The 23,472-nt window shown below is 53.5% G+C and overlaps 1 protein-coding gene across 2 annotated transcripts in view; it reads left to right on the top strand.

Moving 5' to 3' along the window:
- The window catches only part of Sec24d (SEC24 homolog D, COPII coat complex component), a 73,533-nt gene that overhangs the window by 35,367 nt on the left and 14,694 nt on the right, over positions 1 to 23,472 (top strand). For both annotated transcript variants that reach the window (XM_047566388.1, XM_047566387.1), the window contains exons 9-17: positions 9,599 to 9,737; positions 11,799 to 11,914; positions 14,245 to 14,369; positions 19,154 to 19,345; positions 20,031 to 20,124; positions 21,116 to 21,232; positions 21,690 to 21,860; positions 22,741 to 22,837; positions 22,914 to 23,059. In XM_047566388.1, the coding sequence (XP_047422344.1) occupies positions 9,599 to 9,737; positions 11,799 to 11,914; positions 14,245 to 14,369; positions 19,154 to 19,345; positions 20,031 to 20,124; positions 21,116 to 21,232; positions 21,690 to 21,860; positions 22,741 to 22,837; positions 22,914 to 23,059 (1,197 nt within the window). The remainder of the gene's footprint in view (positions 1 to 9,598; positions 9,738 to 11,798; positions 11,915 to 14,244; positions 14,370 to 19,153; positions 19,346 to 20,030; positions 20,125 to 21,115; positions 21,233 to 21,689; positions 21,861 to 22,740; positions 22,838 to 22,913; positions 23,060 to 23,472) is intronic.

Here is a 23,472-nt window from a genome sequence, read left to right as displayed (position 1 = left end):
GTGCAACACTCAGTGCACACCACCCATGACTAACAAGTGTTGATATTCCGTCAACTTTCTTACAGTAGCCTTCTTAGAGAACTGTGACTTCATGGCTGTGGACACCCCCTTTTATCAGGCCTCTCCTTTCCCTTCCCTCTCATGGCAGACACTGATGCCTGTGGTGTGTCCCTCCCTTCGTGGGTTCCATGTGCGCACTTCACACGCAAGCGTCCATGGCAACATGATGACATTCAGAGAGGACAGGGCACAGTGAGAATCGGCCCTTCCTGCCGTTGCTGCTGCCCCTGCAGGATGGCCCCACCATCCTGTGACTCCGTGTACCTAAGGCATGCTTGCCGCAGCACACACCACCACCTGTGCAGGACCCACCTGGTGTGGTGCCACCGCGCCCGCTTTGCACCTCCCTCCACCTGCACGCGGGGCGCGTCCCTGCTGCTGCCCAGCAGCCTGGTCCTCTAGCGTAGTGTCAGTTCACGATGTGTGCAGACTGCAGAAATGCACAGCCTCTGCAGATGACCCAGTGCTGATGAACAGCGTCGAGGCCACCACGCCGTGGGTGCTGCACCCTGGAGTCGCTCGCTCTCTGCCGCACTGTCTGAGGCTGTCGTTCTCATAATCAGGAAAAGCTGATCTTTTTATCCTGAAAGAAATCCGCGATGTGTATGAAGGAACACCTTGCTGCCAATCAGCAGGGTTCAGCCCCACAGGTGCTCCGGGTCCAGCTGGACTGAAGCAGAACCCTCTCCCGGCCACACACGCAGGGAACAGAGGAAAACCCAGTAGTGTCTCCGGGGTCAGAGCCTAACCTCACCATCGGTTAGTGCACAGTGAAGCCGGTGCTTCCGGACGTGAACCCAGCCTTGCTGAGGAGCTGCGGACCTCCCACACACTGACCCAGCGCCCATTCTCTCAGGCTATTTGATTTAGCCAAATGCTATCTGTCTTCCCTCCAACGTGAAGTTTTCCTTCTGTGAAAACTTGTCCTGAGGTGAAATCTCTGTGCTTTTTCCAAAGTAATGAACAGCAGCTGGTGGCTTATTCCTGAAATCTGACTTTGGAGGAAGCTGTACTTGAGAGCATGTCTGCTCTGGGCATGTGCCTTTGCATGCTGACAGGCGGGCATGCCTGACAGTGTGGCCTCTCCTCTCAGCTCTTCTGAGGAAGCCCTGTCCCCACGCAGGAGCTGGGGTTGCTCTGGACTCCCTCCTGTGGGGAGGGCAGCCTGTGAGGGTCACTCTTTCTCAGGAGGGTGCGGCAGGAGCTGGGCTTGCTCTGGGGTTGCTCTCTCCCTCCTGTGGGGAGGGCAGCCTGTGAGGGTCACTCTTTCTCAGGAGGGTGCGGCAGGAGCTGGACTTGCTCTGGACTCCGTCCCTCCTGTGGGGAGGGCAGCCTGTGAGGGTCACTCTTTCTCAGGAGGGTGCGGCAGGAGCTGGGTTGCTCTGGACTCCCTCCCTCCTGTGGGGAGGGCAGCCTGTGAGGGTCACTCTTTCTCAGGAGGGTGCGGCAGGAGCTGGGCTTGCTCTGGACTCCCTCCTGTGGGGAGGGCAGCCTGTGAGGGTCACTCTTTCTCAGGAGGGTGCAGCAGGAGCTGGGCTTGCTCTGGACTCTCTCCTGTGGGGAGGGCAGCCTGTGAGGGTCACTCTTTCTCAGGAGGGTGCGGCAGGAGCTGGGCTTGCTCTGGACTCCCTCCTGTGGGGAGGGCAGCCTGTGAGGGTCACTCTTTCTCAGGAGGGTGCGGCAGGAACTGGGCTTGCTCTGGACTCCCTCCCTCCTGTGGGGAGGGCAGCCTGTGAGGGTCACTCTTTCTCAGGAGGGTGCGGCAGAGCTGCTCTTGGAGCCCTGAGCCCTGATCCCTGGCAGAGCTTCTGGAGCTCTCGGGATCCTAGGGCCTGTGCATGAGCCCCTTGAGTTCTAGGCTGCTCTCGGCACAGCTTCCCTGCTCTTGCTGGTGGTGGTTCAGCAAGGAGCCTTTTCCCTGCAGGCTTGTGAGTCATCTTAGACTTCTTTTCCTGAAATCTTTTGACCCTGCGCAACTGCTTAGTTTCCTTGAAGGCAAAGACCACAGAGTTCAGCCCTGGACCCAGCACCGTCAGGGCTGGGCTGAATGGGCTCCCTCAGGGGCACAGACCTCAAAACACCAGGGTAGCCCAACTCCAGACAGTACGGACTCTAAACTGGTAGTGAGTCCTAGCTGTGCCTGGGCAGCAGTTGGTCTTAGGATAGGCCTGTTGCTCAGGAAGCGAAAGCTCCCATCCTGCCTTGGCTGTCTCCTGAAGAGACTTCACTTGTAACTCTTTACCTGCCCAGCGAACTCCATGGGGAGGAGCATCACTTGAGAACCCATTCTGTATCTTATCCAAGGCCACCAACGTGTGAGGAGTAGCCATTTGTTCCATCACGTGGTAGTGAAAGGGCCTACTTCATTGTAAAGGACGCATCGGCAAAACAACCACAAACAGTTCTCATCAAGATATTTTGGAAACCAATATGAATTGGGTGCCTTCTTGAAAGCTTAGTGTGTAGTAGCCACACATGGACACAGGCCCAGGAGCCAGGAGCAGTCTCAGGCTGTCTGCTTGTCGCCGGTTCACGGGCTTTCCCAGGAGAAGGGTGTGGCTGGTGCTGTCCTGCATGTCCAGCTACACTGTGCGTTCGGCGTATGGCTACCATTTGTATGGAAATCCCATATGACTAGAAATTCCTGTGAACAACTGCATAGCCCAGCTCTCCTGTGCAAGCTGTCACTCAGGCAGACCTCACACGCCCTCTGTCCAGTGTCAGAACTTAGTGAGTGACAGTGAATCCCAGGCTGCACCACTTCCATCGGGGGCAGTTCACTGGATACCTGTGGGTCACCTGCTGCCATGAACCAGGCAGCCACAGGTTCGTAATTCCAATCCTGACCTCTGGTATCTGGAACACCCCAGTCACACACTTCACACACTGATACGTAACTAGGTCACAGAAAGACTAAGAAAGCGTTAAAGGGCCGCAGGGTCACCGGGTGCTGAGCCCAGGGCACAGGCAGAGAGAGAGAGGAAGGCAGAGTCTACGAGCCACTTTGGGTGGTCAGAGAAGGACTGTAATGCAGCAGCTCTGCAGAGCTGTCACGGCGGAGGTCCAGGTGGGTGGCAGTTTAAGGATCAGAGGACCAGCTTGGAGCGTCAGCTTGGAGTGGGCTGGGCATGGTCACCATGGGCAGGAGGGACTGCTGGAACCCAATGGGAACAGGAAATTGGAGGTTCGTTGCTGTGGCGATTTGCCTGGGCAAAGCCTGGAATGAGTGACCAGGTGATGGGGAGAAAGTGCTGCTGTGTCCAGCCTTGGGGGCTTCTCCTTCTGTGTCTAGAGTGAGGGGTTGTGCCTGATGAGGCTGATAAGCTCCTGTGTCTGGTGTTCCTGACATCATGGGATGTCCACATGCCCAGGTGCTCCTGATTTAGTCTGATAAGTTGGCACATAAAATTATTCTTCAGTTTGAGCCTTATGTGGTGCCAGCTGATGGTGGTCATTTACTTCTAGAAATATGATATGGCTCATACTACCTTGGCTCTTGAACTCAAAATGGATCCACTCAGGGCAAACTACAGTTACACACCATGGAGTAACGCAGGCTCAAGAAAGCCTGAGAGCTGCTGTTCTGCACACCATGGAGTCACTCAGGGCAGGCACAGCCTGAGAGCTGCTGTTCTGCACACCATGGAGTCACTCGGGGCAGGCACAGCCTGAGAGCTGCTGTTCTACACACCATGGAGTCACTTGGGGCAGGCACAGCCTGAGAGCTGCTGTTCTGCACACCATGGAGTCACTTGGGGCAGGCACAGCCTGAGAGCATTGTTCTTCAACGTGGAGTCACCCAGGGCAGGCACAGCCTGAGAGCTGCTGTTCTACACCATGGAGTCACTCAGGGCAGGCACAGCCTGAGAGCTGCTGTTCTGCACACCATGGAGTCACTCAGGGCAGCACAGCCTGAGAGCTGCTGTTCTACACACCATGGAGTCACTCAGGACAGCACAGACTGAGAGCTGCTATTCTATATATCAAGAATAACTTGCATCAAGGCACAACCTTCTCTCCATGATCCACACCCTGATTCCTGAGAATATGAGCCTAAAGTCTCTGAATGGAGAGTAATCTCAGATTGTTTTTTCTACATGATGCTGTACAATGGCTGACATGCAAGTTTTGAGCAAATAGGATCCAACTACTATTGCCAATAGTGAGCAATGTTTCTTTCAGATAAGACCAAATTGTGCTGGTGAGGTTATACCAACCAGTCCTGATCCAGCAGTTCCAGTCGGACCATAAACCTGTGTGTGGTGTGTGTGTTGAAGGATTTCCCAGCTAACTGGAAGAACATGCCTTTTGCAGGATGCCATCAATATTTTTTACTTCTTTTTTTTTTTTTGCCAGAATATTTTCTGAATTTATTTTAAAGAAAAATATACTTCCATAGATAAAACAAGCTAAATAACTGCAAGAGGGTAAGCAAAAAGAAAATAAATCAAGTGCATCAAAATCAGTTTTCCGAAAAATATTTGTGATATTTAATCTTTTTTTATTTTTTTATATCTTTTTCAAGTGCAATTAAATTTGCATTTAGCACTGCAACAGCATGTTTGGTAAGCTCAGTTGAATTCCTGACAGCAGCTTATTGTTTGTGGAAGGCATTGGATGCTCTTTTGAATTCCTCCTGGTTGTGTGAATACCAGTGTCCTTGTGTGTCAGGTGGACCCACAGAATCCTTGGGTTCTACCATGCCGTGGTTGAGGAAGGTCCCTGCAGGACATTTCTTGGGCCCAGGAGGTGAGGTCAGGTTTTCTATTCACAGTAACATTGATCACGTTTGTCCACGCCACATGTCCTGAGTTCATGACATGAGCATCTGACCTGAGTGTGGTGGCGATGCCGCACCTCAGCCACTGGCGCGTGGCTCAGTGGCCACACGGTTTCCTGTGTCCCGACATCTGCAGGTGCTGCTGCCGTGTCTGTGGTTGGGGAGGTTGCTCAACATGACCATGTGTGACCACTTCTTGGTTAATCGAGCATCATGCTGTATGTGACAGATCTCCCCTGGCTGAGGTTTGACCTTCGTGGTCATCACATGTTGTGGCACCCCTGTGAAGGGGCGCAGTGTCAGCCGTGTGCTACCTGGATGCTGAATGGCAAGCCCTGAGCAGCCTACTGCCGCCGAGCACCAGGGCCTGGAGGGGTCTGTGTGCTGCTGCTGTGCTGATCCAGCTGTCAGGGTGAGAAGACCCCGGCTGTGCTCCTTCTAGTGGCTGTTGTGTCTGGCACAGTGTTGTCTTAACTTCCTGGATTTCTTCTTCTATCCCTGAAACTGCTAAACTTGCTGTTATTCCCTGTGCTGCAAGCCTGGCAGGGCTTCCTCGAATGGTTACCTGCAGGGTGTTGTTTTCTGCAAACATTGTGCAAAGTGGCATGACTTCAGCTGTGACAAGTCATCCTTCCTAAAACTGTGCCACTCTTGTCAGTGTTGGTTTGTAGGTGATCTAATCAGAGGTGGTTGGGTTTATGAGGTCGCAGTGCAGGTAGCTTTGTGGCTGCTGCGTGCTGCTCTCTGACACCCTCTGCAAATACATCTCATCCTGCACCCCTGCACACCACGTTATATCCCAGCACCCTGCACACGTGTGTCACCCTGGCAACCCTGCACATGTGTGTCGTATCCCAGCACCCTGCACACGTGTGTGTCACCCTGGCACCCCTGCACATGTGTCTCATCCCAGAACCCTGCATATGCATGTGTCACCCTGGCACCCCTGCACACGTGTCTCATCCCAGAACCCTGCATATGCTTGTGTCACCCTGGCACCCCTGCACACGTGTCTCATCCCAGAACCTTGCATATGCATGTGTCACCCTGGCACCCCTGCACATGTGTGTCGTATCCCAGCACCCTGCATATGCTTGTGTCATCCTGGCACCCCTGCACATGCATGTCATATCCCAGCACCCTGCACACGCGTGTGTCACCCTGGCACCTCTGCACATGTGTGTCGTATCCCAGCACCCTGCACACGCGTGTGTCACCCTGGCACCCCTGCACATGCGTGTCGTATCCCAGCACCCTGCACACGCGTGTGTCACCCTGGCACCCCTGGCACATGTGTGAGGGTCCTGGGGAGGTGTGGTCAACACAGCAAGGTTGACATGGTACATCTACAGCTACGTGTGGGCATTCTCTTGCCCCATGGTGTTAGGCTGTTTCCTGGGTGTTTTGCTGAAAAATGTGCCCTTCCAGGATCCTTCTACAGGTAAAAATCATAAATTATAACCTGTGATCCAGGTCCTGCCTGACTCTGTCGTCAGTTAGCTCTGTGCCGTGTCTTCCACTCAGAATGCCCTTCCTGCGTGCAGTGCTATCCTGTGAGCCTTTGGAAGTCTGAATTCGTGTCTTCCTGTGTGTGTCTGGGCAGTGTGCTGGTAACAATGGGTTTATATTTGTCTTGCTTTCAGAGGTGTCTACTATGTTTTTAATGTGTCGCTAACTGGGTATGCCTTAAATGATTGGAGTGTGGCCCCATGGTCAATGGTGAATTAGCAAGTAGCACACCATAATTTGGAAGTAATTCTTCACACGTCCAGTGCAGCCCCATGGGTATAAAGAAACTGCACACTCCACGTTCTTTTAATCTGTCATAATGAGTCCATTGCACCACAGGAGTGTGGGATGACTCCCTCTGGGAAAGTCTTTCTGGGCTTCTGCAACTGCCTTGAGTGTTCTCCCAGGTCCATGGTGGATGGAACCCATGGTGGGTGTCCCCAAGGTGGTGGGTTTTTCTTGGTTCTGGAAAGGTTGTGCTGTCTCATGGCATCTGAGTCATTAATCACGTCTCTCCATAGTTTCTTCCCAGTTCATGTCTTTGGAATGCATGCAGTTCATGTTACTGTGTGGTGTGAGGCCAAGCCCTTGACTGCTCTTACTGTTTTGTGTTTTGTTGTGATGTGTGCGAGTTTAGAAGAGTAAGAAGTCTGTGTCTGGAGAGGATTGCTTCTGCCAGGAAATCCTGAGTTCTTGTTTGCAGAAGAAATCTTTTATTGCGTCTTTTCTGCTGCATGTTTGTCAGGGGTTCTTGGGTGTCGCTGTCCTTGTGGGAAATGTGTGTTCTATTTTGCTTACCCGTCCATCATCTGCTTTGCAAAAGAATGGAAGTAGGAGAAATGCAGGTATTTAGTAGCCTGGGCAGAGGCATGGCTCGACTCCAGTTGGCCCCTGGACAACTGTTTTCAGTTCTGGAAGCTGGACTCTGCCCACTTTGGAATTCTCAGGTGTTGGCTGCTGACAGTTCACAGTAATATGGGGTCGGGTTGCCTTTGAGAATCATAGTGGAAAAAGGCAGATTTCCTTCCCCTACCTCTGGCTTCTCTGAAACATAATTCCATCCTTTTATTTCTAGAGTCTCTTAGGGACTTGATCAGTCTCTTCACTCTTGGAGAATAAAACACAAGGAAAGCAAATTTGGCAAGAGTGAAAGCAGCCTGCAGGATTTCTGCATCTGGCTGAGCCTGGAGCAGCACGGGGCTGCAGCAGTGAGATCAGCAGCCACCACACCCAGTGCACATCCCCATGGCCCACTGTCCTTGTCCTCCACCAAAGGCTCAGTGTCCCTGGCCTGTTTTCAGTGCCCTATCTTCTGCCCTCTCATCAGGTCCTTTCTTACTGTGCAAGGACTTGTCACTCCTCGCCTTTCTTTCCAAATCATGTTTAAGTTGTGCCTTACAGTCACACATACTGTGGGTTCACTGCATCTGTGTCTTTCATACCAGAGGTCTGCATGAACGAGCGGGTACAGTGAATTTGTGTGTATGAATATACATGTGGAGCAAATTCCTAACAAGTTTAAAAATCCACTCTGCCTCTCCACTGCTTATGGTAGATCATATCTAAGTCTCTTGAGAGGTAGATTCTGTCTTCTAGATCAGTTTCAGGACAACATTTTGTGTAACTATTAGGTTAGCTTCTGGGACCTCACTCCCATCTCACACTTACCCAGCTGTGGCCCTCCAGGTAAGGACGAAGACACTCTGGGTTGGGAGTGTGACTCTGTGGGGGGTGCATGCTTAGCATGCCTAGGCCTGGCTCCACCCCTGCACCACAGGCACACATAAGTGCATGCACACACTCACACATGTGCACACATGCATGCACACACATACACACATGCACGTGCACTGCACATAAGTACTCACACACATACACACACATGCGCACTTGCGAGAGAGTGGAGTAGGGAGCACAGGCACACAGTCCAGCCGTCTGCGCTCATCCTGCGCAGCTTGCTGTTCTCTGCTCTCCTTTCATCTCAGCCCTCCAGTGGAGCACCAGAGCCATGTCCACTGGCTGGGTCAGAAGACCCCCTCCAGCTGGGCCTGGGGGCTCACACCTTGATCCAAGTGGCTGCGGAGGCCAAGGTCAAAGGATCCCAAGTTCAAAGTCAGCTTCAGCAACTTGGGAGGCCCTGTCTCCAAATTTTAAAAATAATTAAATAAAAGAGCTGGGGTGTGGCTCATTTGTTAAGCACCCCTGGATTCTATCCCTGAAAGAAAGAAAAAGAAGAGATGCATTTGGAAGGAAACCCTGTCCTCCCGCCTCCTGCAGGGAGCAGGCACAGTGCTGGGGCCCGTGGAGGCCTGAATGCACTTTCCAGCCCTTCCTCGGCTCTTGTGTCTGTTGCACTAGACCTGCCTGTGTCCGTCCATTCGTTCATTCCCTCTGCTCTGGGGCCTCACGACTCCTGCACCCTCAGCTGGGGATCAGTTTTCACATGGAATGTGCAGGCAGGACAAGAGCAAGCCTCGTTTTCCAAGGGTCTAGCAGGAAAGGGCCTGATGACCCACAGCCCTCCCTCCGGCTGCAGGCCTCCCCTGAGAAGCAGTCTGCTTTACTTTTCATCTCACTGACATGCCAAGACCTGCCTGTCTCCAGCTTTCCTCACCATTGTTCTGCGAGGCCGTTTGAAAGATGAGAAGGGTCTCTGGTTTCACTCGAAGGCTGCCTTGTTCTCTCTGGTGCTTCCTGCCTGGGTTGTGGAGGAGCAGGCGGCATGCGCTGCTGGATCTGGCCAGGCACCAGCGCGTGGGGAGAGCGCCGAGCTCTGCCCTGGTGTGGGAAGGCACACGGTTCGGCTGCTCCAGGTGGCGCATTGCACGCGCCTCGAGGGAACCACCTGACCACAATCCGCTCTGCAGAGCAGGACCTTCTAAAACCAGGGCTGGTCCTCCTTACTCACAATCATAAGGAAACTGAGCACGTGCATGATGCAGGTGTGCAGGGCCTTCTAGTGCGAGCACAATGGTCACCTGCACCATTATGCCCTCTCCCCACACAGGTACCGGCAGGTGTGTGTGCACCTGGACTCAACGTGCTTATAAACAAGATGTCTTGTGCTTATCAGTGAGATATGAGTTTAAATGAGTTTTTGTTGGGTATTGCTTTGAACTCAAGTGTATCAAGTGAGGATTCCTCACTGTCCTAGCAAAGGCTGGGTGTGGAAGAGCCCGTAGTGGGCCTCGGTGGTCCTGCTGAGAAGCCCTGTGCCTGTCGCCTCATGGAGTCTTCCTCTTCTTGTAGACGCCCCTCTACCTGGTGAACCACGGAGAGAACGGGCCAGTCAGGTGCAACAGGTGCAAGGCCTACATGTGTCCCTTCATGCAGTTCATCGAGGGCGGCAGGAGGTATCAGTGTGGGTTTTGCAACTGTGTGAATGACGGTAAGTGATGCCGAGTGCTCTCTGGGGAAGCCCTTCATTTAAACCTGCAGGCACTTTACCACCTGGTGGGAAGACAGCAGCGTTGGTTTCTGAGTAGCGCCCTCTCATGATTCCCCTGGAAACTAGGTGTCTGGGAAATCCACGTCCCTCTTAGCCCACGTCCCTCTTAGCTTAGGTAACAGCTCAAACCCATGTGGAAGTTGTGAACTCAAAAGGAGGGTAGTCCCCTTCCACAAAGCTGCAGCTGGAGGCAAGATGAGCTTCCACTCCTGAGCTCAAGTGACAGTCAGTGGGGATTGCTCTTTTGTCCTGAAGTGAGCTTGCTGGCCTCAGGAAAAGCTAAGGAACGGGAGGGGATCTAACACTGCGTAGACGTGCTCCTCTGGTGTGAGCCTGTGCTCGTATAAAAGGAACGTCTCGGGAGGTGCCTTCCACAGTCCTGTTTGCAGCTTCATCTGGTGACGATGAAACAGCTGTGCACATGCAGAGGCGTAACCACGCCACGTTCATCCCGTTTTACCCTCTGGTGTTGAATGCACACCCTGTTGCTGAGGACATTCCCAGTTGGTCTTGGTTACAGTTTGTAACAACGTGACAATTACTGGTGTGGGTGTTCTCTGGCTCCACACTGGCCCTGGGATTGGACCTGGTCTGCCTGGTTGTCTCCCTCAGCATTGGGTGCTCTGAGGGCTGTGAGCTCAGTTTTCTTCCTGTGTCACTGTGGGCTTGCTTCTTGGCTTCTAGATTCTCTGTGGGGCGCTCTGCTGGATCCATTTCCCTCCACAGTCACACATGGTCCCTGGCCTTGTCCAACAGAGAGGCTGGAGACTGGCCTTGAGAGTCTTTCCCACAACACCATGGCAGGTGCCTGCGGGGACTTCGGGCTCCTCTGCAACTGCACATCTGCTTGGTGCCGGATGCGGGGGGCCTGGGTCTCAGGCATGCTAGGCAGGTGCTAGGCAGGTGCTTAATGTGCTACGCCCCAGCTCCTTCTATTTTATTTTGAGTCAGGATCTCACTAAGTTGCTGAGGCTGCCTTGAATGTGCCATCCCCCTGCCTCAGTGGACCTACAGAGTCCACTCCTATAATCTCTATAAGGCATTGAATTTTCCATATTCAGGGAGCCACATGTAAATATGTGCTTTATACAACTTATTTTAAAAGAAACGACCATGAGATTGTAAGAGAATAGAAAAGTCAGGCTTCCAGTGAATTCTTCAAAACAGCCCTGTGGTGCTTCACAGGAGGAACCCTGGGCTGCTGTCTCAGAGCGAGCGCTTTGCTCTGGTGGTTTTTATGAGTGGGGATGCTCCTCGCTGGGTGCTTGAAGCCAGCGTATCCAGCTCTCCTGAGTCTTGCTGCAGGCACCCTCTGACCACAGGCTTTTCCCGCAGACTTCAGGACTCAGGTGTGCAGTGTTCAGTGTGTGACTACTTTCAAACTGACCTTCGGAGCCTTTGAATCGAGCCAGAGTTCTGCTGAGACCTCATAGCCAAGTCTTTCCCAGTGCAGCCATCCTCTGCACTCTTAAACCAAATGCTCAGAGATCACTGTGCAGACTCACCTCTGCTGAAGACGATTCTTCATCAAAGTATAAATGTGTCATAGTTCATAGTAAACCCAAATAACCAGAGTTTATCTCTGTGAGGTATAGTGAAATTTCAAACAGAAATCTCAGAATTCTTTTAGAAAGATTTAATTAAATATGGACCATTAAATATTTGGGTTGCAAAGACTTAAAAACAACACTTTTTTTTAAATACTCTTTTTGCAGTGTTGGTTGGGGTTATGTTATATCAAAAGTACTTTCATTCTGTTTCTCTAGGTTGCTCCAGATCATGCATGTCCTCAATAACTTATAGAAGGGTCAAGGGGTTTTCAGGAACATCCTTATACTTTCCCAGGAATGCGTTTGAAGGAGTGGGCATTTGGAACACACTGTATTCCAGCCGTAGAACTTGTTTTTCTCACGCTAACTCCTTTCCTCCATAATAAATTCTGAGAGTTCCTTAAGCCGTCTGTGTTCATGCACGTAGCTTTCTTTTCCTTTCTTTTATCAGTCCCACCCTTCTACTTCCAACATCTGGACCACCTCGGGAGAAGACTGGACCACTACGAGAAGCCCGAGCTTTCCCTGGGGTCTTATGAGTACGTTGCCACGTTGGACTACTGCAGGGTGAGTGTCCCGGGCTTGGGGTCAAGGTCACCTTCAGGTGAACACCTTGCTATGTGCACACAGATGCCTGGCAGCACCATGGCTGCAGGGAGGTGGGAGACAGATGTGGCCTCCGGGAGGTCAGCCTGATCCAGTGGCCAGACCATTGCTGATGCGCCAGAAAGAGGAAGCAATGATTTTTCTCTTCTCCAAACAGAAAATGCTGACTTCCTAGTACAGCAGTTCCACCGGGGCCCCCAGGGTCCCCCAGGGCCTCTGCCTCAGTCACCTCTGGGCCATGTGCTCAGAGGACGTTGCTGGCCCTGTCTCCTTGCTCCTCTTCAGCTGTTGCCTCAGGGGCCTGGGGTCGGTCTCTGCTTTCCTTGTTCCAAAATACACTCATAAGCCTCCCAACTGCCTCTCACGAACCGATTCTAGTTAGGTTTTTTTCCTAAAAACTTGAGTTAAAGTATTTTGCCTTCCTTATAAAGCCTTTTTTTTTTTTAATTTTTTTTTTTCTTTTGGGTGCTGGGGATTTGAACCCAGGGCCTTGTGCTTATAAGGCAAGCACTCTACCAACTGAGCTATAACCCCAGCCCCTCTTTATAAAGCCTTGACTATTGGGCCCCAACTGCCCTTAGCTCTGTCTTCCACATGCTCTGGGCTCCCGGCCCTGAGAGTTCATGCTTACCTGTGTCCTTAGACGGGGACGTCTCCCTCTCCGTCAGGAGCCTCTGCTCGTGCTCCGTTGCCTGGCTGAACTTCATCTTGTGCATCACGGTCGTCCCTGTGGGCAGGGCTTGCTGCCACCTCTGTCCCCATCAGATGTGGTCTGGATCGCTCTTTCAACATTCCTCCCGTGGAATTTAGGTCTGGCACATTCTACCGTCCTTGGGCCCCAGTCTTGGCCTAGTCGTCAAGGGCATTTCCCAGTGACTGGTAGAAGCCTGTGTTGGCGCCACTGACCCGCAGGCTTGGAGGTACTCAGTGACATCCAGTCGTTTCGCTAAATCAAAACCAATTTCAGATAGAGAAATGAGGGCTGGTCTGGGTGTCGCACAGCCACACGGGGCCTCCTGTGAGGGAGCGTGGGTGGCGAGTGAGGTGGATGGTCTGCAGGGGGACAGATGGCCGGTCCTCCCAGTTTTGTAGAGCATGCTCTGGGGAAGTTCCTTGAGGAGTTGCTAGGGTAACTGCAGCTTCTGAAACCCCGAGTCTGTGGTGCCCGCAGACCTTGCTTGGAGCTGTGCAGAAGCTCCCGGAAAGTGCTGGTCTGGAGCCCAGGCTAGGGGAGCCAATGAGGCTGCCCTCACAGTGGCTGGAAGACGAACTTCAGGCACCTGAGAGTGAGGCTGCGACCAAACACAGTAGAGGAATCGCTCTGGAGACGGGCCCCTGACCTGGGGAGGGGCGTGGTCAGGCCTGAGCCGTCCAGCCGCGCTGATGCCCAGGTGGAAGAGGAGCCCCTGGGCAACGTTGCTGGAGCAGACAGGCTGGGCAGGAGTGTGCTCAGAGGGAACTGCTGACCAGGGCAGAGGCAGGAGTGGCAGGACGGCAGGCGTTGAGGGGAAAGGCTGCTGGGCTCACCTAGCGTGGGTCAGCAGACCTGCTAGGGAGAGGAGGCGGGAGTTGCCTCTGCCAGGAAAGCACGTGGTCGCAGCAGGGTCCCTTGGCCCTTGACTTTGGGAGTGGCAAAGGTCTGAAGTTTTCACGCTGATGATCTTACCCCTTGTGCTCTGAGAACTTAAGCGGATACTTTGGGCCAGGCGGTGGTGATGCCTGTTATCCCAGCTTCCTGGGTGGCCAAGGCAGGAGGATCAGAAATTTCAGGCCTGCCTGGACGAGTTGGTGAGACCCTGTCTCCAGACAAAAAATTCAAAAAGGGTGAGAAATAGGTTCTAAGAGAGTACCTCTGGGTTCAACCCTCAGCACCACGAAAATACATCAACAAAATGAAGTTCTATTAGAAAGCATTATATCTGCCTTGAAGTACATGCAGAGTGAATCAGTAACTTGCACACATTGTCTGATTTTATAATCAAAATATAATTTTAGAACATTTTCGTGGTTCAGATGATGGTTCTGATTCAGTCAGAGCATCACCCCAGGCTGGGCTCTGCAGGAGGGCACCCTTTCTGCTGGGCATCCCAGGGCTGCCTGATTCAGTCGGATCCTGGAAATAAGCTGCTGTTTGGTTTCTATTTTGGCATCCGACCGCAGTCTTGGAAATAATTTGATTCCCCAGATGTTATATCCTAAATATTCAGTGAGACTTCTGAAGACCTTTCCTTGTCCAGTGAGTGAATTTAACACGAAAGGTATTACTGTATGTGCTTTCTGCTTTCCTGCAGAAGAACAAGCCTCCCAACCCCCCAGCCTTTATCTTCATGATCAACGTTTCGTACAGCAACATCAAGAGTGGTCTGGTCAAGCTCATCTGTGAGGAACTGAAGACGCTGCTGGAGCAGTTACCAAGGTAAGATGCTCCTCTGCGACCTGCACAGGGTTGCTGGCTAACTTGGCCAGAACCCAGGACTGAGTGGCCAGTTAAGGTCATTTGCTAGTGAGGATATTGGGTAATTACTTACAGATCAAATGGCACTATCCTTTTGAGTTTTTTAAATGTTAGAATGATGTTCTGGATAAGGCAAAAGAAGCAAACCAATAAAATAATTTGCTCAACCACATTGCAAATTAAAAGGAGAGTCCCACAGTGCCAGGAAACCTTGGAATCTGCCCTTTAACTTTCAAAGCACTGATTTTCCAGTGGGATTGAGTCTTGTGGTGGATGTAGAATGAATCAATAATTCACTCACATCATCAGCTGATTTCATGATAATTAAGATATCATTTTATTTTAGAATATTTTATGGTCTATCAGAAGGTTAAAAACTGAGCTGGTCTGTACTCCACGTAGGTCTTGGAGACTAATTAATGGGGTATCGGTCTTGGAATTCTCCCACAGGCTCTTGGTTCTAAATCTGAATTTTGAGCTGCTGCAGTTTCTGTGATAGGTTTTCCCTCCTCCCGTTCTTTCAGCCCCATCTACACTTGAGCCAGCTTCTCCCTTTGCGTCCAGTGGGTAAGGGTGCTTGCCATGCATGGACCCCAGGTGTGAGACCACAGCTATGCCCTGGAGGAGACCTGGCAGGATGGAAGGGTGCCCCAGCTCCTGAGCCCGCTGCCTTTCCCTCGAAGTGTCCTGAGGCCCCTCATCCCACCTGCGTTAGGACAGATCTGGCCATTTCTCCTCCTGGGAAACATTCTGGCTGTGCAGGTGTGGCTTTAAGGTTGCCTTGTCAGTTTGACTCACCTCTGTGCTGCAGCAGGTAACGTGCCGGATGGCCTCTTGGTGTGGTTTGGAGTCCTGATGGATGTCTTAGGGTGTGTTCGCCTTTTAGCTGATCCTTTGAAAGGAAAGGCCCCATGCTTCACTATCTAACTCTGAATTTCTGACTCTGAATTCATGTCTTTGGCCTGGTCAACTTGCCAGACTTTTCCAACCTGTCTGTTACAGGAAAAAAAGCTTTGAGATGTTTCACCTGGTGTCCCTACCTGGCTGCTAGGCTGAGTGTGTGGCTGTTTGTGTTTCTGGGATTTTCTGGTTCCTCTACTTGCTAACATCCTCAGCATTGCTCTGGTTGGTTTGCTCTGATAAAACCATGGCACGTTTTCAGGAAGTGAGAGAGGAAGCAGGATGTCACAGGCCACACACTCATGACATGGGTGGGACTGTGGATATAATTGAATGAGGTAGTTATAATGTCGAAGAAAACTTTAGGTCAGTGTTTGATTTTTCAAAGAAACTTTAAGAAATAAAATGTGTTCCCGTGGAGATAATGATATCTTCCCAAGAGAGGCATCCTGACCAGGTGCTTTTGGAAACGCTCCTTCAGGTTCTGAGGGAGCCCTGTGAGCCCCAGCCTTCTCCCTCTTGCCTGTGCCCCTGCCCAGTGGGATCCGTGATCCAGATTGTTTCGGGCCATTTTTCTTCGGTGTCTTTTGCCCTCTGTGACTCCAAACTAACTACTAAAGGGAATACAAGTCTTCTGGGATTTGCTGGACATTTTCACCTCGTGTGATAGAAGTCAACTGGGAAGTGGAGGCCTAACCATAGTTCGGGGGTAAACTGTCCCTCAGATAAACAAAGCCTGGGTTGGCAGTGTCAGTACTGTGGCCAGGCTGGCCCCACAGTCACAGCTGGGACATTGTGCAACGTGCATGGACTCATCCATGAAACCCAACCCAGGGTCTCACCAGCATGGTCATCCCCAGCAGACCTCTGGCTCTCCCCTGTGCTACAACCTGTAGGGCAGAGGACAGAGCCCGGATGCTCCCGAGCCTCGGACTGTGTGCAGTACTCAGTAAAGATGCTGTACACCAAGAGCACAGGGATAGTGACTTACAGGAATCCAGAAGAGGAAACGGCCTCTGGTCAGCACGGGGTGCGGGAAGTCTTCACAGGAAAGAAGGGTCCGCGCTTGGTATTGAAAAGTAAATTCTAACGTGAGAGGAAGAGGAGAGTGTGGCTGCAGCTTGGTATGGCGTGACGTGGCTTGGTGTGGTATGGCATAGTATGGCTTGGGTGTGGCATGGCGTGGTGTGGCTTGGCATGGCTTTGTATGGTGTAGTATGACTTGGACATGATGTGGTATGGTGTGGGGTGGCTTGGTATGGTATGGTGTGGCATGGTGTGCCATGGTGTGGTGTGCCGTGGTATGGCGTGGTGTAGTCTGGCTCAGGTGTGGCATGGCATGGCATGGCTTTTATGGTATGGCTTTTATGGTATGGCATGGCATGGCATGGCGTGGTGTGGCTTGGCATGGCTTCGTATGGTGTAGTATGACTTGGATATGATGTGGTAAGGTGTGGCGTGGCTTGGTATGGTATGGTGTGGCTTGGTATGGTATATAGTATGACTTGGGTATGGCGTGGCATGGCATGGCTTGATATGGTGTGGCATGGTATTGTGTAGCATGGCTTGGTCATGGCATGGCATGACATAGCATGGCTTGGTATGATCTGCTGTGGTGTAAGATGGTGTGGACATGGCCCGGCTTGGCATGTTGTGGCGTGGCCTGTCCTGAGTATGGAACTCTATGGTACAGCATAGTGCAAATGACCTGAAGTCATACATCTAGGTTACTGGGGTGCACCTCAGCATCTCTGTCTCTGTAGTCACCAAAGATGAGGGCTCCTACCTCTGAAAACTTTGCAAGTGTCCACAGTGCCAACGTACACTGATTATATCTGCAAGGGGTTATGAGAATCTATAAACTGTTCACGCTTTTATCAAGGCTGCAATAAAGAATACCCTCAGTTGGCAGAGGAAGTAGACAAGAAATGAAACAGTCCAAACAGCGCTTGCCAGCCTGCCCTCTGCTGGACATCAAAGAAACCAAGGGGCCTGCAGCAGAAGCAGATACTCAAACTAGGCAGTTCTCATCTGAATTCTCCTATCTGCCTTTTTCTTGTAACTCATGCCATGTGGAATTGGACCAGCCAGGTCCTTCAGAAAAGTTGTCCCAAGCAAAATGAGCTGCACTGGGTCTCAGGGTCAGAGAAAAGGGCATGTGTCCACTGTGTCTCTCACGGAACCAGAGCAGGACGCAGTGCATGCTGGAGATGAGAGGGTTTCAGTTCCTCCCTGTGGTTAATCGTGTCTTAGGGAGAGAAGAGCGGGAAACAGTGATCCCATTCACACGACCACTGAGTGCAGACCACTTCATTCTCAGCAGCCCTCCCCAGACCGCACCTGGAACATTCCAGGTTCTACACTCTCAGGATGTCAAGGCCTTGTCAAATTCACAACACGATCCACTCTATTACATTTTAGTGCTTTTGATACTTTATCATGACCTTCACAAAAGGACCCCTAATTAGAACTATGTTGTAAACTCCCAATGTAATCCACTTTGAATGGTGACATTGTTTATACGACACAGAGTACCAAAACCAAGCCTACTGGGATCCTGCGGGAAGGGCAGGTCCTTTCCTGGAGAAGTTGAGAACCCTGTGCTCATGACAATGGAAGTCCTCCCTGTTCTGTCCTCTGCTGCCCTGTGCTATGTCCTGGTGACAGCTGAGGGCCTGTGCTCATGAGGAACAGAGCTGCTCCCTGTCCCCGCTGCTCTGTGCCATGTCCTGGTGACAGCTGAGGGCCTGTGCTCATGAGGAAGGAGATGCTCCCTGTCCCCACTGCTCTGTGCCATGTCCTGGTGACAGCTGAGGGCCTGTGATCATGAGGAAGGAGGTGCTCCCTGTCCTCATCTGCCCTGTTCTGTGTCCTGGTGACAGTTGAAGGCATGTGCTGAAGAGGAAGGAGGTGATCCCTGTCCTCATCTGCCCTGTTCTGTGTCCTGGTGAAAGCTGAGGGCCCGTGCTCATGAGGAAGGAGGTGCTCCCTGTCATCATCTGCCCTGTTCTGTGTCCTGGTGACAGCTGAGGGCCCGTGCTCATGAGGAAGGAGGTGCTCCCTCTCCCCGCTGCTCTGTGCCATGTCCTGGTGACAGCTGAGGGCCCGTGCTCATGAGGAAGGAGGTGCTCCCTGTCCTCATCTGCCCTGTTCTGTGTCCTGGTGAAAGCTGAGGGCCCGTGCTCATGAGGAAGGAGGTGCTCCCTGTCCTCATCTGCCCTGTTCTGTGTCCTGGTGAAAGCTGAGGGCCCATGCTCATGAGGAAGGAGGTGCTCCCTGTCCTCATCTGCCCTGTTCTGTGTCCTGGTGAAAACTGAGGGCCCGTGCTCATGAGGAAGGAGGTGCTCCCTGTCCTCATCTGCCCTGTTCTGTGTCCTGGTGACAGCTGAGGGCCTGTGCTCTTGAGGAATGAGATGTCCCTGTCCCCAACTGCTCTGTGCATGTCCTGGTGACAGCTGAGTGCCCGTGCTCATGTGGAATTGTGGTGCTCCCTGCCCTGCTCATCTCCTCTGGGTTCCTTCCTGGTGACTGCTGAGGTCCCTGTGTTCATGAAGGGTGGGATAAGCCTGGCTTGCTCATAGGTATAAAAGATTGAAATTACACAGATTAAAAAATGTGAGCAAGGGTTCTCTTAATATCTATTTTTTTTCACACAGAATTTTGAAAGTCTTCACCAGCTTGCCTGGTTTTTATCCCCGCCCCCATCCCTATGCTGTCGCTTGACATTGTTTTCTTCAAGAAACAGCAAATCAAACACATACTCATTAGATGTCCAGCTGCTAAGTCTAGACAGAAACACCTCTCAAACCTGTTTTCGAAAGCCCCACAAGTGTGCTCCCTTGCAGGGAAGAACAGGAAGAAACGTCTGCAGTTCGAGTTGGCTTCATCACCTACCACACAGTTCTCCACTTCTTCAACGTGAAAAGCAACTTGGCCCAGCCTCAGATGATGGTGGTGACAGATGTTGGAGAGGTGTTTGTTCCTCTGCTCGACGGGCTCCTTGTCAGCTACCAGGAGTCCCAGTCGGTGATTCACAAGTAAGCGTCAAGTGTCCTGTCGCTTCACCCAGCCCGAGCCTGTTGGAGTACGGGGTCTCGATTCCGTCACTCTGTGCTGCCGTCAGCGGGGCTAAGACATGGACCATGGTCCTGCTGTTCACGCTCTGCCTAGCTCTCTTTAATGTGGCCCGGAATCTCTGCCGTGGGTCACACTCGGCTCGACCCTCTGAATTCTTCCTCTGCTGGGAGTGCGTGGGAGGTGCTTCCCACGTGTGAGTGAGTGTCCACGATGACAATGATAGAGACACAGCCAGGTGGCATTCCTGCACCCCCGCTACTGGAGGCCGAGGCAGAGGAGCACAAGCTCCAGCCAGCCTGGGTGATGTCGTGAGGCCCGTTCTCAGAATATGAAGAGCTGGGGCGGCCCAGAGCTCTCGCGCCCTCGATTTCCAGCCCTGGTGCTGTGAACAAACCCATGAACTCTCTCAGAGACTGTGGTCTGAGAGACCAAGAATGTGCATAGGAACACTCGCAGCGTCCTGTCCAGGTCCCACACCTGTTCCCACCGTGCTAGGAGGCCCTGCCCTGAGCAAGGCCTGGCTTCCCGGAGGCCTGGGGCATGTGGGGCCCTCACCGTGTGCTGGGCCCGTGCCGCCAGGTTGGCTCCTGGAGTCTGCGGCAGGCCCGCAGGGCGCTCAGCACCTCCGCGCTCCCTGTCTTGCAGCTTACTGGACCAGATTCCCGGGATGTTCTCGGACTCCAGCGAGAGCGAGGCCGTCTTCGCTCCTGTGGTGCAGGCCGGCATGGAGGCTCTGAAGGTGAGAGCTGCCCCTCTGTGTGCTTGCAGCCGCACCTACGCCCGACCTGGCTCAAGTGCCCTGCCCAGCCAGCCCACCAGGCCCGAGCCCTGACCCGGAGACCGCAGCCTGGCACCCCTCTTGGCTGCAGGAGACCTGTTTTAAAATCAGCTGAGCAATAGCCGACCCACCAAATAGGAGAGAGAGCCCCTTCCCATGGGGTTTCCAGGCACGCAGGGCAGGGACTCGGGGCCCAGTGACAGGGACGGCAGTGTCACGTGGGCCTGGCTGAGGCTGAAGAGTGGAGGTGGCCAGGTAGCCACTGGGGACGTGGTGCCCAAATGGTTCGGGCGGTTGCCACAGTGATGGGCAGTGAAAGCAGACAGCAGGTCGGCGGGAAGCCTCGCTGGAGGTCGCTGAAGCCTCAGCGCACGCCAGGCCCAGCTGCAGCTGCCCAGGGTTGGTTCTGAAGTTCTGCCCGTGAAGTTAGACAAGTGCTGGGCAGCACTGGCAGCAGGCAGCCTTGTCCCTCCTGCCCTGGGGCGGCCGTCTGTCCCCTCCACAGCCTCTGCCCCCGGCCCAGTCTGCCAGATGCCTCGGCCTCCTCCTGAGGGTCCACCTGGTTTGCCCTGCTGTGGAGACTTGACGCGCAGCCCGTCTCCCAGACCCGGACCCTGCCATCCTCCCTCTGTGGGACTCACCTGCCCAGAAGGCTGAGGCAGGGCCGGACACGGTGCTGCCGCTGTGCTGGGCTTCACAGCCTTCAAGGCTCCCGCACGCAGACCGGCACTTGGCTCTGGCCCATTGGAAGCCTGCTCGGTGGGAGGCCTGGCCTTGCTGAGCCTGTTTCTTAGCCTGTAGCATGGAAGGCACCTGCCCGAGGACACAGAGTTGGAAGACGGCGGCACTTGCCTCGCAGAACCAACCTGTGCATTGTGACGTATTTCTGACCCCCTTAAGACAGAGTCCCCACACTGAAGCCTTTTCCAAGCTTCTTCTGTCTCTGTTCTAGGCCGCAGATTGTCCTGGCAAGCTGTTCATCTTCCATTCCTCCTTGCCAACTGCCGAAGCACCAGGGAAGCTCAAAAACAGAGATGACAAGAGGCTGCTCAACACAGACAAAGAGAAGGTGCTTTGCAGACGGGCAGCTGTGGCGGCAGGGCCTGGCGCCCTGCGGTTAAGCGGGGAGGGTGGAGCGGACGGCTGCGTACCTTGCTTGGTGCAGGGATGCTTGGCGTTGCAGAAATCCTTCAAGTTTTATATTCCTAGGAAAACATAAATATCGGAAATAGCTACATTAAAATAAGACTCCAGACAGGTTCTGGGCATAATCTGTGTGGCAGGCCAAGCGAGGAGACGAGAGATGAACCAGTGGGGATCCCGAGCACGGGCTGGGCACCAAGGCAGAGCTGCTGGGGACCACGGGGCTGGCACGTGGCCGTGCGAGGAATGAGGACAGGTTTCCTCAGCCCGCTTAGCCGGGAAACACGCTCTTCATTTTAAAATCTCAATAGTAATTCAACAGAAACTTAGATCTCGTGCCTCAAATGCCTGGTGGTTCTTCTCTTTCTTTCTTGCACCCTCAGGTTCTTTTCCAGCCCCAGACCAGTGTCTATGAGTCTCTGGCCAAGGACTGTGTGGCCCATGGCTGCTCCGTGACCCTCTTCCTCTTCCCCAGCCAGTACGTGGATGTGGCCTCCCTGGGCCTCGTTCCTCTGCTCACGGGAGGGACTCTTTACAAGTACAGCAATTTCCAGGTAGGTGACACCTTTGCCCTGGGCTCCCACTGTAACGCAGGGCGAAGGCCGTGGGCGGGGAGCCGTGCTGCGGTGGGCACCCGACAGGGGTAAAGGCAAGTGGCAGGAGCGCAGGCCGAGGCGGTTCCTGCCGCCTGGTGTTTGCCAGCAGGTCTCACTCTCGGGTCTCACTCAGTCTGAGTCAGACTCCTACCTACCCTGTCGTGATGGGAAAGTGACGGGTTTGAGGTAGCAGTTAGAAACATAAATACTTGTGTCCAGGCCTTGGGGTGGAGGTCAGGGTGTCACACGCTCTCGTCCATGTTCGCCCAGAGACAAACCTGAGGTGGTCAGAGCCGCTGCCCTGCAGGCCCCAGGCTGTGGGCGAGTGGCTCCCCTGTGTCGCCCTCAGTCTACAGCCCACACCCGGCGGCCCCGCGTCTCCATGTTTAAAGCTCGACCTCCCTCAGGACGAGTGGTTGTGCTGGGCTGTCAGCATGGCTCCCAAACAGCCTCCGACCTGGTGAGAGCAGAGGGCCAGCGTGGCGGGTGAGCAGGCCCCTGGCTAGCCTGGAGGTGAGGGTGGTCCGGCCACCGTCTTCCCGCAGCCTTGTGATGTGGGCAGCACGTGGTCTTGGTCTTGCCTCTAACCTCTCCCTGAAATTAGCGCCTATTTCCCATTCAACCATTATGGAAGTGAAAGAAGAGACACAAGTTTCATTTGAAAACTTAAGGATCTCTGTCCAAAGGTCCTATATTTTATTTAGCCAAAGAATATAAGCTGTGCACATAAATATGCTAAATCATGATTAAAAATGACGACTACTGTAAATCAGGTTTTAAAAACGAGGATCATGGGGTATTTTACCGCCACGCGTGCGTGACCGTCCTGTCTCCCCAGATGCATGTGGACAGCCAGCAGTTCCTCCGCGACCTCCGGGGCGACATCGAGAAGAAGATCGGCTTTGATGCCATCATGCGGGTGCGCACCAGCACAGGTACCTGCCCGCACCGCTGGCGGAGGAGGGCTGCGTGCCACACAGCCGGCGGTAAGCAGCGCCCTCCTGCACGCAGGGTTCAGAGCCACCGACTTCTTCGGCGGGGTCTTCATGAACAACACCACGGACGTGGAGATGGCCGCCCTGGACTGTGACAAGGCAGTGACGGTGGAGTTCAAGCATGATGACCGGCTGAGCGAGGACAGCGGCGCCTTGATCCAGGTGACTCGCCGGCCCACGCTGCAGCACAGCCCCTGGGGCCAGGGCAGGGCTGACCAGAGAGGACAGGACAGCAGGCCCTTCACCAGGAAGTGCAGCCCTTCTCAGTGGAAGGCCCTGCAAGTGTGGCAGTGTGCCCACAGTGTCCTGTCCCGCACAGGACAGCTCCTGGCTGCACCCACGTCCAGGGTCCCCACCAGGGCCCACCCACTCTGTCCTCCAGAGAGCCAGGCTCCAGGCTGCACCCACGTCCAGGGTCCCCACCAGGGCCCACCCACTCTGTCCTCCAGAGAGCCAGGCTCCGGGCTGCCCCCCACATCCAGGGTCCCCACCAGGGCCCACCCACTCTGTCCTCCAGAGAGCCAGGCTCTGGGCTGCCCCCCACATCCAGGGTCCCCACCAGGGCCCACCCACTC

The sequence above is a fragment of the Sciurus carolinensis genome, chromosome 10 (assembly GCF_902686445.1).
Source record: "Sciurus carolinensis chromosome 10, mSciCar1.2, whole genome shotgun sequence".
Classification (NCBI taxonomy): Eukaryota; Metazoa; Chordata; class Mammalia; order Rodentia; family Sciuridae; genus Sciurus; species Sciurus carolinensis.
Note: the sequence above shows the minus strand (reverse complement) of the source record. Positions and strands in the feature narration are given on the sequence as shown.